Source organism: Netta rufina (genome assembly GCF_964035555.1).
Source record: "Netta rufina genome assembly, chromosome: 14".
Lineage (NCBI taxonomy): Eukaryota > Metazoa > Chordata > Aves > Anseriformes > Anatidae > Netta > Netta rufina.
In genome coordinates, this window is record NC_140137.1 from 10,305,975 (window position 1) to 10,324,482 (window position 18,508).

Below are 18,508 nucleotides of genomic sequence, written 5' to 3' on the forward strand. Positions count from 1 at the left end.
TCCCCATCCCTCTGCTGACACTCTTCGTTCTCTTTTTCAGGGAGCCCATTGGAAAGAAGAAATCTGGTAAGCACTCCTCTTTTCCTCCCACTTCACCACCTCCTCCTTTCACCCACAGCCTTGGTCTCCTGTCACGGGGTGCGGGAGCCTGGCCCCATGGCAAGCACCGCTGCTGTGCTCCCCTGTGGGGCACGGGGCTCCCGACACAGCATGTCCCCTCCAAGTCCCAGCCCCACATCCCTCTGCGCCCCCAAGGAAGGGACAGGGCTGAGGACAGCAGGGTCTGGGGCTCTTCGCTGCCCTGATCCCACAGGCGTCCCATGGAAGAATGGGGCTGACGGACACCTACAGCTCCACACATTGCACCAAACACCCCGTTTGCTCGTGCATCGAGTCATTCCCACTGCTGCCACCCCCGTGGTCGTGTCCCTCCTCTCCTCACGCCTTGTCTCCCATCGTTTTTGTTCCTCCATCAGGGTTTATCCAGAGAACGGCCTCTTTCCTGCAGAGAGGTAGTAACAGCCGCGCGCTACCTTGGGCCTTGCTCTCGCTTCGCCTTTCGCCGGGGGACACCTGCTCTTTCTGGGTGGGCAAGCCCCTTGCAAAAAGCTGCCACGTCCCCCGTAGCTTTCTGTGGTGCCTGGTGGACACGGGGCAGCAGCAGCCAGGAGGTGCGGTGGGAGTGGGACAGGCGCTTGGCTGCGGGCCCAAGGTTTCTGGCCTGGGAGTTGACACTGCCATAAACTGCGTGAGCAAATTTACCTGTAGATACGTGGGTTCCTATCTAAGGAGAGAGAAAAGGTACAGGGGAGACTTAAGACTTAATTCTACTTTCTTATCTGAAGGGCATTCCTCCTTCAAGAACAGCTCACGTCCCAGCCTCCTGAGACCAGGGGTAGGATGTGTACGGAAACCTCACGTTATCTGCTTGAACAGTAGCTCTTGGTTTTGCTCCGTTCTCATGCGCAGGTCATAACTGAGTGGTCTCCTGGTGAACTAGCAGGGGTTTACCAGTATAATTAAAACCTTTGGAAAACATGCTCTCCTCAAACTCTGACAGCCATAAGGTATGTCTGTCAAAGCTGGACCTTGGGAAGGCAGTTTTATAGCTCTCATTAGCCATTTGTAATCACAGACTGCATTTTTTTTACTGTCTTTCTCATGCTGAAGTGGTGGGTCTTCCCTGGCTTTGTCACAGGAGATGTGCTGAAGGTTTTGCTTCAAGCTGAGTTATTGCTTTCAGTGCAAACCCATGTGGAGGCAGAGAGAAGCATCTGGCTGTGGGTGGGGATGAAAACAGGCTATGATTTTTTTTTTCCTTCTCCTCTCTTTTGATAAAGCGGAGGTAAAATAAAGACACAGAATCCCTTGTCTCAAAATGTCTCGTCTGATGGCTCAGTAGGAAGATCTGGGGAGTAAGGAAGGGTATTATGTTTCCCCGTGAGAAATCAGTGTGTGTTTAGATCACTTTGAACCCAGTCCACTTACATTAAGCAGGAGAAAAAAGACGACCTTTCTAGTGTTGAGGAGAAGAAAAAGATCTGAGTTATGCAGCAAAAATTTTCTTTGAGGGCAGAATTTAATTCAAGGACGCTGGCTTGATTTTTTTCTCCTGTTTGTGCACTCAGCTTCGTTCTGCCTTCCCACTTCACACAGAGCCATTAGCGAAGCAGGTTTATGGGCAGCTCCGCTTTGCGTCTTGCCCCCAGCCCTGTAGGCATGGCAGGTTTATGTGTGACATGGTGATGTTCTGAGGTCGAAGAGAAAATGCTTTTTGGGATGCTGCTTGCTTGGCACCATTGAGAGGGAGAGAAGAGGAAGATTTGGGGTAACTTCCAAGCCAGAGCCCTGTTCTGGCAGGACAAGGCATGATGTTTAGACCGTGGCACTGTAATCCCCTTGTTTGGCCATGGAATATGTGCAGTAGCCATCAGGGAGAGGTGTTTGTGTAACACTACAAAGGGCTGATGCTTTGTTCCAGACATGTTTAGAGACTCCTCTCACCATCTTTTATTTTCTGGCAAAAGAAACCAAATTTGATTCTGCTGCTGTCACCTGGAGCCCTATTCTACCTTGAAGACGCCCCTGATGCTTCATCTATCACTCAAGCCAGGCCTGCTTTGAGAGCAAACAGCATGACACAAAAAAGGCTCTTTTAATATGAGATCTCCCTGAGGAGGGGGCATCCAGCAGCTGCTGACAAACAAACACAACTGGAATTGTCTCCCAGTCCCTTATTTCTCCAGCACCCCCAGAGTGGGGGTGAGCTGCTCTTTGGGGTAGCACTGCAAAGAACAAATGCTCCCGGGTGCCTGGCAGCAGCGAGCCCTGTTTTCTAATGGGCTGTAACTGGGCTACAAAGTGGGTTGCAGTGGTACCTACGGCATTCCTCGGTGACCAAGAGGCTCGAGGGACAAATGTTTGGTGTTGTGAGGAGGCCCAGAGACAGGGACGTGCTTAGTATGAGCTGGTGGGCATTATATGCCTTTATTCATTATTCCTCATGCTCTGGGACTCTGAAGCCTGACTTGGCCACTGATTTAGGTACACCTAAAAGTAATCATCATAATTGGTCCCCAGTACTGTTTCAAACATTTCTATTTGCTCCTCCTTTCTGAGTTCTACAGAAAGCAGATGGAGATTCATAGGTTTGTTGTGGCACTAATGCAGTGCACAGGAGCCTGAAACTCTCTCAGCAGTTTTTATTTGGGTGGAACTGCCCTAGGAGACTGGCAGAAGAGCTCCCATATCCCCCTGCTAGTTTTGTTTTAGATGCTTTCTTGCCTGGCTGCATCCCTTTTGCTGTGCTGAGCAATGTTCCCGCAGTAGCTCAGAGACCCCAAAAAACAGTGTTTGGTCTGATGAGGGAGAGTGAAAGCACAGCTCTCATCCTACAGAAGCGATAGGAGGGCCATTCTGAAACTCCACTGGTGAGTGCTAGTTACATGTGATTATTTCCTAGTTCAGGAAGAATCCCTGGAGGGATGAGAGGGATTGCAGTGCTGGTCTTCACAGGCTCGTTAGGTCTGGGAGAAGAGGGGCTGGCCTGAGAGCACTGGGTCTGATCGGCACAGACCAGAGAACTAGGACAAAAAAAGCTTATCCAAAGCACAACATTTTTGGAAAGAGCAGTAGGCAGGGGCTGGAGTGTATAGCAAGGACAGGCGTTAAAAACAAATGCCCAAATACCTGTGCCCCCACTTCTATTTCAGTCCTGAGCTCTTTGCTTCTCTCTGAAGGCACCAGTGTCCGTACCGTTAAGAGACTCATTATTTTTGGCACTGATAGTGCAAAGGCAGAAATTGGAAACATGACATCTTGGAGCAACCCTGTATCTGAGATTTTCTACCTGTTTTTGTACACCTCACTGCTTTGGGTGAGTGCATCTCCTCTGCGGCTCTCCGGCACCTATAGCCAGCGTCTGTTCTGCAAGTCCAGTCCAAGGACCCCAGTGGTCTCTCGGCTCAATGCACATCCCTTCTCTAGGCCACGTTTGTGTCAGTCTCAAAAATATTCGGGGGATACAAGCTTTGTGCTCCTAGCTACTGTTGTTCTACACAACTCCTCTCCTGTGGGCTCTGTTCTGTGCTAATCCTTCCTCCCCTCCCCAGCTACAGAGCTTTAGGTACTATTTTAGATGAGTAAGTTTATGCCATTGCTATTCTTAAGAGACCAAGTCTGCCCCTAAATAGGATGTTTTATTGTAACTTGACCACGTATTTTTGTGGTTGAGGATGATTATGCCAGGTGAAGGCACTCCTGAAATTAACTCCTACGTCTTCCTCCAAGCTTAGTTTGCCGCTTCTCTTGCTGGTTTAATAGGTACATTGGAGGATCCAGAATTGCCTGCTGAAACTACAAATAGCCTCACGGCATTGTGTGTAATTACAGCCAGGGAGGCAGAAAGGAGAGCACTGCTCTCCTCCTGTAGCTGTTATTCTGCTCTCAGGGGCTGGGTAAGTCCTCTGATCACTTTAAGCGCAAACCTTTAATTGAGCTAGTAGAACAGATAGTCCCCAATTTCCTAGCATCCTCCATTCACTTTAAAGGGCTATTTTTAGTTTTGTCTGGTGCCCCACCTCTGGGTTATGGCTTGGAGGAAGCTTTCATTAGTGGTAACAGATCCTGTGCACTTGGCCAGCTCACCTGCAGCTCTGCAGAGAGCTGTTTATGGCAGGATGACACGGGCAATTAGCCTCTTCCTCCTTTAAATGAGACTGTCCTGAAAAAGCATTTCAGTTAAATTGTGGCTGTGGTCTTTCTTTCTCAGAACCAGTTTGAGAGGTGGTGACCTCGGGCTTAGGAGAACTTCCCGGTGGGGGAGCAGAGCGCTCCAGCACCGCTGAAGACCTGTTGGATCTCGTCCATCTCTGCTCATCCCTCCTGCTCTGGTCACTGCAGGATCATGCCCTGCAATAGGTTCCCTCGTAAGAAAGTTCTTTTATCAGGCTGAGATATCTCACATGGCAGGGGAGCCACAGGCTCCTCTTGCAGCATAGCAGGCTGTGGACATTTCTTCCTGATGCACAGCCGCAATTTCTTTGCTGTGCTTTGCCTTTATATTCCAAGGGACCAGCACTCTCTGTATCATTTCTTTCCCAAACCCTTCTGAGACTGGGAGGTAATTGTCCCATGTATCTGCCATGCTGTAGCAGCCAGAGGGCTGGAGCAGATGTGATTTCTGCCTTTGATCCAAAACGTGAGGCCCCCTGCTCAGAGTACGTGCACAGCCCCTGTAAGTACGACTTAACACCCACAATCACTCCTGCTAGAGTAATTAATACTGTTCTAATTCCAAAGCACTGGGCAAATATTAATTAATTCCTACTGCACCAGGGAGAATTGGGTCTATGCTCAGCTGGCAGGTTGGGAAGCTGCAAGGCAAAGTGTTGGGCTGGAGGCTAGAGCTGAGCCTTGGGGCAGAGGGCAGAAGAGTGCAGGTGTTTCTGACACCTTTTTGCTCCTTGGATGCTTTTGTAGGCAGCTGGGCAAGTGCTGCTTGTGCCCTGAGTACCCAAGTGCCTTGTGGCTGGTTCAGCGTGAGGCTGAGCCCACTGTGAGTGCCCTCCCAGAGGGGCTGAGGGGTCTGGGTTTGGTGCTGAGCACCCGCAGGTCTGCAAAGCCCTGGGTCGCTTCGCGATCTCCTCGTACACAGCAAACCCCTGCACTTGGGGGAACAGGGGAGTTTGTCTCCATGTGTAGAGACAAACGTGGGGCTGCGTTTCTACAGCAGAGATGGATTTGACTTGAAAACTCTGTCCCAGTACCGCCCTGGTAGGAGACGCCAAGCAAAGGGATCCGCATCCAGACCACTCTACTAAATGAAAACGTGCCTGGAAAAAATAAATCAGCGTCACCCTGCTGTGCCTGGCTGGTGCCTGCTGGTCCCCTGGCAGGGCCGGTGGGGCAGTGCTGGCTGTCCCCTCGCCTTAGCCTGCAGTGCCACCTTCAGCCTGGCCGGGCTCGGCACAGCCAGCGCTGCTGCACCAGGTTCCCTGGGCGCATCCAGCCCTCCGTCAGCTGGCAGGTCCCTTCCTGGCTCAGGGAGTGCTTTGCTTTCTGCACATCCTGCCCGTTTGCCCCTCGTCTCAGTGGGTTGTTTTTCTGGCACCGAATTAGGATCTGCTGCAGGAGCTGAGAAGGGTTAGAGGAGCAAGTAGCTGGGACAGCAAACAGCCGGCGAGGCACAAGAAGGGTGATGATGGCTGGGGGATGCTGCTGTGTCCTACAAATGCCCCTCCACTTGGATGGCCAGGCTTTTTAGGACCAGAAAACCTCCCTGCGGGCAGTGTGTGCTGAGCTGGGGTCTGAGCTGCTCTGCGCAGTGGTGTCCAGCAGCAGGGAGCAGGATGCTGTGCGCCCGCGGCGGTGGTGGCGGTGCTTGGACGGCTCCGTGTGAGAGCAGGAGGTGGGAGCAAGCGCGAGGTCTCACCTGGCTGTCCCCATCTCACCTGGCTGCTGGTTTGGTCTCTGTCTTCACTCTGCCCAAGCCTTTGGCTCACCTCTCTCACGCTGGGGTCCCCAGGGTGTCCTGGAGCTGCTCGCAGGCCAGCAGGCGCTCGGGAGTGTGGCCCGTGCTCTCGGGAGCTGGTGCTGACCCCGGCGCGCGGCTGGGTTCTTGTCCCCCTGTGCAGGAGCTGACTCTGCGTCGGTCGATCCCCTGGTGCTGGAGCAGTATGTCGTGGTGGCGGACTACCAGAAGCAGGAGAGCTCCGAAATCAGCTTGTGCGTGGGCCAGGTGGTGGATATCATTGAGAAGAACGAATCAGGTACAGAGAGAGTTCGGCTTGGCAGAGGGCTTCGGATCTGCTCCGCCTCTCAGAGCAGCGACAGGAATAGCAATCCTGTATTTGTCAGTGTCTTCTTAGTAGGAATTTAAGCAGAACAGCCTCCGGGCACCTCGCAGGGATGTCCTTGGATGGGCAGCTTAAGTGAGATGTGGAGGAAGCAGCATCAGTCTGCAGGATTTCTGTATGAGCACGGATGAGATTTAGGGACTTTCTTTCAAGGAAGGGTCTGACTATCTGCTGTGCTGAGCGCCAGGCGCCGTCCATTTTTTACATTCTCATTTTGTGCTTCTTTGTGCTGAAAAATACAGTGGCTGATGAGGGGGATGCTGGGCAGCAGCACCATGTAAAGCCCCCTTTGTGAAATTCCTGCCTCCACCAAAGGAGAACACCATGCAGCACTCGGCCCTGGGGCAGGGGCAGGCAGCCCAGACGTTCGCTTGCTAAAGCTTAAACTTGCTTTTAACCTCTGCAAGGGGAATGTGTTGTGTCATAGGTCCGCCTTCTGGAGTTGGTTGAAAAGTGGAATTTATTCCCCAAAGGTAACAGGAGTTGCTTAGGGGGGTTTACAGATAAATCAAGAAAATAGATTTTTAAATTCTGGAAAGCCAGTCCCAAGAGGATTAGTTGAACCAGCAGCCGTGCTTGAGAATGAGGAAAATAAAAGCAATCTTAAAGCAAGTGAAACCTATTAGCACAGCCAATTCAAAAGGTATGGCAAATCGTTTATTTATGAAAGGTCAGCCCTGGTTTTCACTTCCAGGCAGGTAGCTGTTGATTCCCTTCCTGACAATCATTGTCTTTCTAAATGACTTGCTGGCGAGGCTCTGAAAATAACGCTGGTCTTTATTTTTCTCCCCCCTAAAGACACAAATAGCTTGTGCTTTTCATAACTGAGGAGCACGCGTTTATGTTGATTGTACACCCAGGGTGGCCTGGGATTGCTAGTGGCCTCTGTGGAGCTGGCCAGGTTTCCGCTGGGAGAGCTCGTGTTTTAATCCTGCGTTTGCTCCTAGCTTTGAAAATCTGCTGTTTTCACAAATGTTAAGAAGGCGAGAGCGCAGCAGGAGTCAGTTATCGATTTGCAGACAGTGTATTCATCTCGGCTAATTAGACTGGACTTGCTGACCCATACTGAGAGAAAATGAACCATGAAGGGAAAAACAAAAATAAAAAAGATAGCAAATGAGGTGGCTGGAGTCACTCACTTCTGAGTTGTCCCATTTTTTGTGACCGTGGGGAGGGAGCTGTACATTTGGGTATCGTTCAGCTGCGATTCTCCCTTGCTGCTGTGTGTGCTCCCTTTCGGGGTAACCTCAGCCTCCTGTATGGCAGCACAGAGGGGACAAAGCCCCCCAGACTCAGGGCTTGTAGGGAGGGAGGTGGTTTTTGGCTGGTGGGTGTCCTTGGCTGATCCTCCTGCTGCTTTGTTCCCAGGCTGGTGGTTTGTGAGCACATCAGAGGAGCAAGGCTGGGTGCCAGCGACCTGTCTGGAGGCCCAGGATGGCGTCCAGGATGAGTTCTCCATGCAGCCCGACGAAGGTAAGAGGTGCCTGGAGATGACTGCCCCAGCTTCTTCGTGCTGAGCTGTGCTGAGTGGCTTGCAGGATTGCTTAGCCCTTTCTGACCTAAGGAGGGGAAGAGCTCTGGAGAGGACAAACCCACAAATGCCACAGTCGTGTCTGCCCGTGATGGTCTGCCCACCCTGCTCCAGTGCTGCACCAGGAGTGTGGCAGCGGGATGCTGGCAGTGCAGCTGCTGGCCTTCCTGCTCCCCCAGAGGGGCTGAAGGTGCCACCTCTGGGGAACACCCAGTCCTGCCATCACGATGCCCCCTGTGCTCCCAGGGAGGTGGTTTGCACGTACTGGAGAAGGAGGAGCAAACCTCAGATCCTAGGACAATTCCTGTGTCTTCTGATGTCATGCAGAAAGCAAGAGCATGCATGAGTTCACGTTATGAGAGTAGCAAAGCTGCAACCTTTGTGTACAGTAAATCTGAACCAGCCCTGCAGCACGCATCCTTTCCACTGACCGCTGTATGCTCAGAGCAGTGCTGTAGTTTGCTCAGCCCTTTTCCTGGGGAGATGGAGGTGGGATGGGGGTTCAAACCAGGGAGGGCCCCCAGAGAGCTCCAGGTGAGTACAGCTCTGTGCCTCTCTCTGCTGTCAACCCTGTTTCCTCTGAGACCCGAAGTGCTGCCTCCTTACGTCCTCTCTTGTCCTTCTCCTGCTTCCCCAACATGCTCTTCCCAGTCCCGTGGAGATACTGGTCCCTGCCCAGGCACGTTGGCCGTCGTCGGACCCTTGGGGACTTGTACACCAGTGGATGGGGTCAAGGTGGACTTTGTAGAGACGTGTTCAGCTGCCCTGGTTTTGTGCCTGCAGCCTTGTTGTGTGCATGTTTGTTTGCTTTGCATGGGAGGGACTCTGCTTGTGTCATCCTTGGTATGTGCCATGTGTGCTCCTCAGCCTCCCATCACCCCACTCACGTCCACCTCTCTTTCCACTATCAGCCGTTCCTTCTAACTTTTTGAGGCTTGTTTTGGGTACAGAGACTGGAGTCTCTGCTTTCTACCAACACATTTATGCGAACTTCTTGTAGCTGCTGCCTTAGTCCCTGCTCTCAGCCAGGTCCTGGTGTCGGTGGCTCAGGCAGCACCAAGAGAAGAGCCGACCTGGTTTTGCTGGATGGGACAGGACGTTTGCTGCTTTGACTCATTTGCATGAAGCGGAAGGGGAATCAGGTCTTTTGAGAGCTGTGCTTTTCCAAGAAGGCAAGGACAAAGGGCCGGGCACCCAGTTTGGATGTGTTTTCAAGCCCTGGAGGAGTGCATTTTCAGGAACAGTGGCTATTCAGCAGGATGAAGGCAAAAAGCAACTGGAAGGGGAAGCTTGAGTGATGTATGAAAGTGATTAAAGACCGTGGTGGTAGCTGGGATTGGGTTCCTTTTAGGGTCAAGCAGCTTCCTATGCTGTATCTTTGTGGTCAGTGAGTAGCACAGGATCCCAGAGCAAGAGCTGGGACCACAGACTGGATGGATGTGAGAGGGTGAAAGGAAAAGAAGTGGGCATTCAGTGCCTCCTCACGTTGGCTGTCATAGGGGAAACTCACCAAAGCTTACATTTCAAAATGCAACTGGGTTTGTTTTGGAATTCATTTCACTGGCATTTTTTTTCTGAACAGTTGTGTATCTCTGTGTGTTTGCACCTATGTTACAACAAGAATTACTGTTCACAGAAAACACTTAGCCACTATTTCCAGGTTTCTGTAAAACAGTATCTTAGTAAAACTCCACTTTGTTTCCTACAGAGGAGAAGTACACCGTTATTTACCCATACACTGCAAGAGACCAGGATGAAATGAACCTGGACAAAGGGGCTGTGGTGGAGGTGATCCAGAAGAACCTGGAGGGCTGGTGGAAAATCAGGTACCGTCCCTGCCTCGTGCCCTTCCCTGGCACTGCAGGCTATGCAAAGCAGAGACCCGATGCACAGTCCAAGGGCAAGCCTAGAGCAAAGAGGAGGGCAGAGTAGCAGAACTCATTTCTCTCCATCCCTAAATACCAAGGCTAACTGAAGTTCAAGGTTTCAGCCAAGCATAGCTGTGGTTAAATGTCTTGAAAATCCCTCAATTTCCTGTGCCGGGGAGGTGGACTGCGTCACGGCATCACATGCCCCAGCAGCGGGTCCGGGAGCATTAATGTTACATCATGTGCTGCTGATAGGAAAAGCAGCGAGTGTCCTGGAGGCAGGCTGGATGCTCTGGCTGTGTTAGGAGGTTCCTGCGGAGCAGGGCTGTCGTCCGGGCCAGTTCTGCTGTGTACAGGGTGTGCTGAGGCCAAACGCTCCCGATCATCCTGAGCTGATACTTGTTTTCTCCTGGAAGCTCGTTTTTGCTTCTCTGTGGCGTTAGCTAATGGCTGGACTTGAGCAGGGTGGGAGCAAATGCCACGGTTTTCTTAACCTTGCGTTGAACCTGTGGTATTGGCAGAAGCAAAGCCCCAGAAAAATGTCCATTGACTTTCTGAGCAGAGGAGAGCTGCCACAAGAACTCCAAAGGCAATTACAAGCTCAGGATCTGGTGCCATGTGAGTGCAGTGGCTGCAGCCCAGCCAGCAGGAGCGTCTCCGACGCTGGCGCGAGACCCTCAAGCATGGCAGGCAGACTCCGTGGATGTGGTTTTTCAATCAGATCACAGCGCTGGTTCCTCTTCTAAACAGCGCAGATTTAGAGCAGGGAAGGGATCCAGGCTGAGCTTCATCCAGAGAACAGGTACATCAATCCTAGCAGCAACCCTCTGGTTTTCCCCTTCGCTTCCCCTGCCAGTGCGTTTCATTCCTGAACTGGTGCCATTGCTGAGGTGAAAAGGAAATCGGGCTCCTCGCCGTTCCCAGCCCTCAGCCTGCTGGCTGCAGCAGCCTGCATGGAGCATCAATCAATGCTGCCGCTCTCCAGGTGCCACCTGACATGGAGCCTGGCACCGAGCGAGCTCACTTTGCCCAAATCCAGGCTTGTGCTGAGCCCCGGCCCCAGGGACACCTGGTAGCCCCGTGCACGGGCTCGGGGCAGCACTGAGGCTTGGCAAAGTGACGCTGCCGTTGTTGTCGCTGCAGGTACCAGGGCCAAGAAGGCTGGGCCCCTGCCTCCTATCTCAAAAAGGGGAATGGAGAGATGTTCTCGCAGAAGCTGGGCTCAGGCTCCTCCACTCACTCCTGTGCCTTGGATCTGGATGGCGTTTCCCGGCAGCAGATCGTGGCCAGCCGAGAGAAGGACGGGCTCGCCGGCCAAAGGGACGGGAGGTTCGACAGCCGTCCCCTGCCCAACGCTGACATCCGACGCAGTAAGTGGCCAGCTGGGAAGGTGTCAGTGCAGCCTATCCTGCAGAATTTTGGGCAACATAGCTCAAAGGAGAGACAAAAGGCTTGCAAGGCACCATGAGCTCTGCAGCAAGGTCTGGAGGTGACACTGGCATGGGTGCAGTGCTGCCCCAGGGTCTGCTGAGGAGCAGCAGAGGTGTCAGTAAATAAAGGCCTCTCAGCCTGCAGGTTCAGCTGCAGATGCCTCTCCTCACAGGAGCTGCACAGTTTAATCCCTCAGCAGGTCAGGTCTTTGGGATGAAAAAGCAGTTCTGTGTGGTCACCTCAGCTGCATTTCCCAGCAGCACCTGATGGTGCAGAGCTGGCTCCTCTTCCAGCAGGATAACCTTGGAACCTGGGTGACCTGCATCACTCAGGGTACCAGGCAGAGAGATTCCTCGTTTGGCTTGCTTGCCTGAGGCAGGCTTAGTCCTTGCCTTTCTGCCTTCTCTTTCACTTGCCTTATGGGAATGCATGTGTGACTGCAAGCCAGACCTTCAACAGCATCTGAAATTCTTCCTCCACAGAGTCACCGAAGATGCGGCAGAGACCCCCTCCTCGCCGAGATCTCACCATAGTAAGTTCATAGAGCACATGTAACCTCCCTGCTGCCTTAAGACTCCTCTGTCTATGTGGACCTTGTGTTACACCTGCTGTGAGACATGCTGATGGGTTTTCTTTTTTGTCACAGCCACGTGGTTTGAACCTGCCTAAACCTCCCGTCCCTCCTCAAGTGGAAGAGGAATATTACACCATCGCTGACTTCCAGACCACCATCCCTGACGGCATCAGCTTCCAGGCAGGAATGAAAGTAGAGGTGAGCCTGTCGTCTTCCCTCCTCGCATCTTGCCATCAGAACAGTGCTTGTGATTACCTCTGTGGACTGTTAACATCACACAGCAGGAACTCGTGAGACTTTAGGGTCCCAGGTGCTCTTGGTGGCCTCCTGTCCCTTGAGCATGTGCGTGCTGTGTTGTTTGAGCTAATGGAAATAAAACTTCATCACAAATGGGGGTAGAAATTACTTTTTTTTTTTCTTATTTAGGCCAGGTGTAACCCCAAAAGCCCTTCTAGAATTGCACACCCAGTTTTGTTCACAGAATCCCTGTTGTAGATGTGATTTTGCTTTTCAAAATGTACACTGTGCCTATTTAAGAGGATTTTTTCTCCATGGCTGCCCCAGTCTGCTCGTCCCAGTCCTACTTCTGGAGTGCGTACAGGCAGGATGGCTGCTGATCAGTGCAGTGATGCTGCTGGTTAATCACTCCAACAGTGCCACTCAGTGGCCACTGCCAGTACCTGGCGTCCTACTCTTTTCTGCAGCATCCTCGTCGTGGCTGTGTCACTCCTTGCTCCCACCTCATGAAGTTCAGGTCCCCTTAGTAGGATTCCCTCCCAGTTGGATACTGGTTCTGTGCTTTTTGTGCTGAGCTGAACACCCACTTGTAAAAGTCATTTGTGCTGGTTTTCCTTGTGATTATACAGCATTTGGATATCAGGTTGGGGTGGCAGGAGCCTGGAAGCTACGTGCCACCCTGATGTTATTTCAGAGATACTGAGCATCTCTTTTTGGAGATACTGAACATCCCCTTTTGTGCAGAGGGGGCTGCTGAGTGTGTGTCTGAGCTTTCCTTTCCTCCCGCAGGTCATTGAGAAGAACCTGAGTGGCTGGTGGTACATTCAGATTGAGGAGAAGGAAGGCTGGGCCCCCGCTACGTTTATTGACAAGTACAAGAAAACCAGCAACGCGTCCAGGCCGAACTTCCTGGCTCCTCTGCCCAACGAGATGGCCCAGCTCCGGCTGGGCGATGCCGCAGCAGAAAGCAGCGCCGGCGAGGAAGCCACGGGGCCATGCAGACCTCTGCCCGAGGCTCCCCCCAACGGCATGGACTGCGGTATGAAGTGGGCCAAGGACTGGAAGGGGAAGGAGGCTGCTGAGAGCAGCGACCTTGCCTTCGCCTGTGGGTATGAGGAGATCTCGGACCGTGAGGTGGAGGAGAAGCCCAGCCTGCCGCCCAGGAAGGAGTCCATCATTAAGTCGGAAGGCGAGTTGCTGGAGAGGCAGAGGCCTCCCCCAAAACCCCCAGGCATGATTTTGCCCATGATCCCGCCAAAGCAGTCGGTAGCCCCAAAAGACAGCAAGAAGCCTGAGCTGAAATCAGAGAAAGGGAAACTCTTCCAGCTGAAAAACGAAATGGGGCTGGAATGTGGACACAAGGTGTCGGCCAAGGAGGTGAAGAAGCCGAACCTCCGGCCCATCGTCAAGCCAACCAAGCCAAAACCTGAGCCCGTGGAGGACAAGCCTGAGCCAATCACCCAGAACCCCTTCTTGAAGTCAAGACCTCAGATCAGGCCCAAACCCGCTGCAGCCCCCCGGACTGACCCCCCTCCAGCTGACGACAAACTGGACATCTGCAGCCTGCGGAGCAAGCTGAGGCCTGCAAAGTGCCCCGAGAAACCCCCTGAGCCAGACACCGCCGCCAGCGAAAGCTCCTGCGGTAACACCACGGTCGCCCCGGAGGCTTCTGGAAGGTTTCAGGAGCGACTGAGCGTGGAGAGCAAACCCCTGCCCAAATCTCCCCCGGGCCCAGCCATCGTCCCGCCTGCCCGGGAGCCCGCGCCGCAGCGCCCGGTTGTGCCGCCCCGCAGGCCACCACCACCCAAAAAAACGGCGTGTCCTGCTGCTGGCCCCGCACCCGAGGCCAGGGCTTCCCCGCTGCCGGGCAGACCCATGCTGGTTCCTCCCAAAGCCAAACCCTTCCTGTCCGCTGCGATCCAAGACGAAGCCAAAGCGAAAAGCGGCTTAGGCCCAAAGGTAATATCCAAGCCGGTGGAGAGAGGGGAAGGCAAGGAGAGGACGTCAGCCCCTTTCTCCAACCCGGACATCTCCAAGGAAGCTCTCTACGTGGCCGTCGCGGATTTTGAAGGCGACGAGGAGACCAACAGCTTTAGAGAAGGGACGTTGTTTGAAGTGCGCGAGAAGAACAGCAGCGGCTGGTGGTTCTGCAAGGTGCTGACTGGGGGCCCTTGCTGGGAGGGCTGGATCCCTTCCAACTACCTGCGGAAGAAGCCATAGCCTGTCCTCTGTTTACATGGTCGGAGGTTCCCCGTTCTCCCACCTGAGTATTTAATTAGCCTATTAATTTATAGTTTTCCACAAGGCTGGCTTTAAAAAAAAAAAAAAAAAAAAAAAAAGAAATAATAATAATTGAGATACCACACATTCCAGCTGGTGCCCTTCGGAGGCAGCGCGCTCGCCCCTTGCAGCCCAGCCTCCCGCTCCCATCGCGTCCACCGAGCTCCTGCTCTGCCTTGGCTGGCTGCCACGGGCTGCCCTGGCCACACTTTGTGGTGTCTGGGCCCCAGCATGGTTCTCCATGGTTCTCCATGCTGGGGAAGTTGACCTCGATAGGTGGTTTTTGCCACCTGTCCCGGGAAATCAAGAGGCGGCAGCAGCCAGGGGGAGAAATGCAGCTTGGCCCTGGTACCAGTGAAGGAAATCTGGCCTCATGGAGGGATTTGGTTTTCCCTGAGGCTCAGGGTCATGGTTGAATGTTGTACGTCGCATTGCTTAGTCCAAATGTGTAGCAGGGTCATAGGAGATGTGGCAAAAAAGCGGGACGATTGCTCAGAACAGGGTCCCTGTAGCTCTGCGTGCATGTGCAGCCACGACTGCACGCCGGGAGCCAGGTGCTGCACTCCACGCTCTGCCCTGCTTTTCCCTGCACACGTCATAGGACAGTCCCATGGTCCTTCCCCACTCTGCAACGACAAGTGTTAACTTAAACATCCTTCTGGTGGGAAAAAAAAGAAAAAAAAATAAGAAAAAAAAAATGCACACAAGCGCACACACATAACAGGTCCTCTCTGCTGACCCAGGGCACTATGCAGACCGTACCTTGCAGTATTACAACCCAACGAGAGGTGTTTTGCTTCGGTAGCTGAAGAATCCTATGCAACACACGGAGGACCGGAATGACCCCAGAAGCCCTGGCAAGAGGATGCTTTGCTTTCCTTCCCCTCACAGACTGCGCTGCCCGTCGGACTGATAGGGGACTGCCTGGTCCCGCGACCCACCGAGCTTCCCGGGGCTGGCGGGCAGCAGCCAGCAGGTGGGTCCCTCCGTAGGTGCTGATATTATCAAGTGCAATCCAGAATGTGGGAGTTCAGCTCCTCATCGCAACCAGTTGTGAGGCGTGTCTGGTGCTCAGGTTGCTCCCTGCCTTGTTTGCCACCCCAGCTTTCTGTCATCCCACACCCTGGATTCTTTCAGTTCCCCCTGTGTGTTGGTCAGCTTTGGGGGCTTCAGGTCAGATGGAGCTGGGTTTTTTTTCCCCGCTGACCATCCTGCCTGCCAGGTCTGATGTTGCTAGCAGTGATGTTCATCCCAGCGGGAGGATGGATGGGGTCTGCTCACCTATTGCTCCCTTGTGCTGCTTTCCTCCTGTCCGTACATGGCTGCTCGCAGATCAAGGGCCACGTTTCTCTCTGGAAGAGCTTCATGCCCGGCACTTCTGTGGGTTTGCGGCTGACCCAGCCCGTTTGCCCTTTCCATTCTAATTACAAGTGTAAGTGCTGCAGATGCAGTTCTGCGGCTACATTGTTGTGCTGCTGAAAACAATTAGAGTTTTCCCTCTAATTTGAGGCTAGCAGAACTGAGGGCACTCTCCGTGCCGGAGGAGTGTTATCCACTCCCTTGAGCACTTGCTGCCTTCCCTTGTCCCACACTTTCTATGCTGGAAATGTGGACTTAAAGATAGCTCTTTGTACATAGGGAACAAACGTGGTGGTGCCTGAGGGCAGTGTCATTTGGAAAGGTGATGGGGCGGGCAGTTTGTCCCAGCCCTGTTTTATAGACAGGGAAGCCCTGACCATCCTAGTCCATCCAGAAGCCCCGAGGTTTGTTTTCAGCCCTGGGAACTCATGCACCCCGATCTCTGGCTGGTTCCTCTCCCTCCCACCCCCAGGTTTCTCTGATCACACATCAGCCTCTGATCGGGCTGACTCACCTGAGCTGGCGATAAGCAATACAGCTGCAACCCAACCCAGGAACCCAGCTGCTTGCGTGGCACATGGAGGAGTGTTGTGCTCCTGGGAGAGTTGCGGGGAACAACACTGCCTTGTCTCCACACATCCCTTGCTCCATAAAAACTCTCCTGCCGTGGAAATGGACGGGGGACAGGCCAGTTAGGGCAGAGCTGTCCAGCAGCCAAGTGCAGCCCCACCGTGCCTGGGGAGGGGGCAGGAGGAGCTGGGTCCCCCCACCCGCTCTGGCTGCTGGCAGTCACGCAGGGGGTGGCAGGGGTGCCCGTTTCCCATGGCGCTGCATCCTCGCTCTCGGTGCTGAATGTCCTTTTAGGCTCCAAAGGCTCTCTCCTTTCTCTGCCTCACAGACCTCACTGATCCCATTTTTCCTCGTAGGGAACAATGCTCTTTCTGTTGCTTCCGTGCTAAATGAGGGCTATTTCTGCTTTCCTCCCAGACCGAGCCTCAGAACTGGTAGTGCTTCATTTTGCTGACACAAGTACTGTATTTGGCTCAGCGGGCGCGTGGCAGCATCGGTCCCTTGTTCCCAAAGAGCTTCCCAGGAGGCAGGGTGCGTGCCAGCACAGTCACACCCGCACAGGGTGCCGACACCGGGAGCCTTACCCCTCCTTCTGCCCCCCCGTCTGCAAAGGGACTGGAAAACCCACACCCAGCGGGGAACACGTGCTTGGTGGCCACACAGACCGCGTCTCCTCACCTTCCTCTGACTACCTCGTGAGGAGGAGGAGGAGGGTGGCCTGGGATGCTCGGGGCCCTGAGCACCGCCGTGGTCCGAGCCCGAGCTTCCTCCTCGCCCAGCACCAGCACAGCCCGAGGCGGGGGCATCACCGCGGCGGGGGGCAGCGGAGGGTTGGGGGCCCCCCGTGCCACCTCACATGCTCCCGAAGCCGTTCTGTTTGTCTGTGTCTCGCTGTGTTGTGTAAGCGCGTAGAAATCGACTTTGCTGTGGGCGGGCGGGGGTGGCAGCGGAAGATAGATGTAGCCGTGTAAATGCCGTATCTGTACTTTCACCAGTAGGGGTTGCGTTCTGGTTTTTATTTTTAATTCATTGGGTTGGGGGGGTTGGGGGTTTTGTTTTTGATGTTTTTTTTTTGTGGTTTGTGTTGTTTTTTTTTTTTAAATTTTTCGTTTGTTGTTTTTTTTTAAGAAATAAAAGAAATGGCTTGACTGGTTTCAAGCACCTTGTGAACCCCTGGCTGGCGTGTGTCTGGGCTGAGCTGCTCCCTGTCCAGGCGGTGGCAGCTCCGCGCAGGGACCGGGTCTGGGCGCTGAGCAAAGCGTCCTGGAGGTGTGAAATGTGGCTGGATAACAGGGCAGGGGGCTGCTCAGGGGGGACACAGCATGCACAAAGAGCTGCAGCTTGTCGCAGGCGGTGACGTGAAGGAGCCCTGAGCACAGATTTTGGTCTTACAGGTCCTGGTCAGAAATAACCCAGCTCCGCCCTCACTGCTGTGCCCCAGGTCCCCATCCTGCGCAGGGCTGCAAGGAGCTCGGGCAGGGCTGTGCAGGCAGCAGGCGATGGCCCCGTGCCTGCTGAATTACCTGCAGCACCGGGGCCGGTCTCTCCAGCTGCTGTTTTCTCACCTGCCTGCAGCACGTGCCCCATGCTGGGAGCCCACACTTTGTGGCTGGCACACTGACAACCCGGGGCCCGCTTGCTGCACGGAGCCACCACGCAGCAGGAACGAATGGAGGAGAAATTCGGGGCCGGTGCCATAACCTGGGGTGTTGCAGCACCGCGCACGGGGCCTGTCCCCAGCCCGAGGGGCAGGGAGCGGTGCCGCGCTGCTCCCACCCTGCCGGGGCTCGCCGCTCCTGGCACCGTGCGGGGCTGGCTGCAGCCCAACACTCAGTGCTGCTGTGGCTCCCCACAAGGCAGAGCCCTAACCAGAGCTGGTCTGCAGCCATGTGAGACGCATGGGACGTGTGTCACCGTGCCCAGGCTGGTGGCTGTGGGTGCAGGTGATGGGAGCAGGCAGTGGTCCTGCAAACTCGCCCCAGGGGTGCATTGCTCCGATGCCAAGTGCTGCCTGAACCCTGCGGCGTGAGGCTGGTGGCAGCTCGGGAGCATCAGCCCGCTGGGTACAGCTGGGCCACACAGCCCATAGCCGGGCGTTTGGCCATAAATAGCCCTTGTCGGGCTCCTTCACCACCTGCAGCCTGCGTGGGGCTTAGCGCAAACACGTCAGCGTGGCTGCGCTCCTGCCAGGGCAGAGTTATGAATGAATTCTTCTCCTCCGCTTCAAACCGCATCTGAGGTGACTTGACTGGTGTCTGGCTTCAACCGGCCACATTTCAGAATATAAACAGTTTACAGCACA

At 54.1% G+C, this 18,508-nt stretch overlaps 1 protein-coding gene across 1 annotated transcript in view; it reads left to right on the forward strand.

Annotated features, from left to right (window-relative positions):
- The window catches only part of SH3PXD2B (SH3 and PX domains 2B), a gene marked incomplete at its 5' end in the record, with an annotated part of 71,286 nt that extends 55,592 nt beyond the window's left edge, over positions 1–15,694 (forward strand). Inside the window, 8 exons of the mRNA XM_084295097.1 lie at positions 41–66; positions 6,135–6,269; positions 7,725–7,829; positions 9,596–9,713; positions 10,899–11,125; positions 11,669–11,718; positions 11,833–11,958; positions 12,787–15,694. Of these exons, the coding sequence (XP_084151223.1) occupies positions 41–66; positions 6,135–6,269; positions 7,725–7,829; positions 9,596–9,713; positions 10,899–11,125; positions 11,669–11,718; positions 11,833–11,958; positions 12,787–14,217 (2,218 nt within the window). The 3' untranslated portion in view covers positions 14,218–15,694. The remainder of the gene's footprint in view (positions 1–40; positions 67–6,134; positions 6,270–7,724; positions 7,830–9,595; positions 9,714–10,898; positions 11,126–11,668; positions 11,719–11,832; positions 11,959–12,786) is intronic.
- Positions 15,695–18,508: the final 2,814 nt, after the last annotated feature.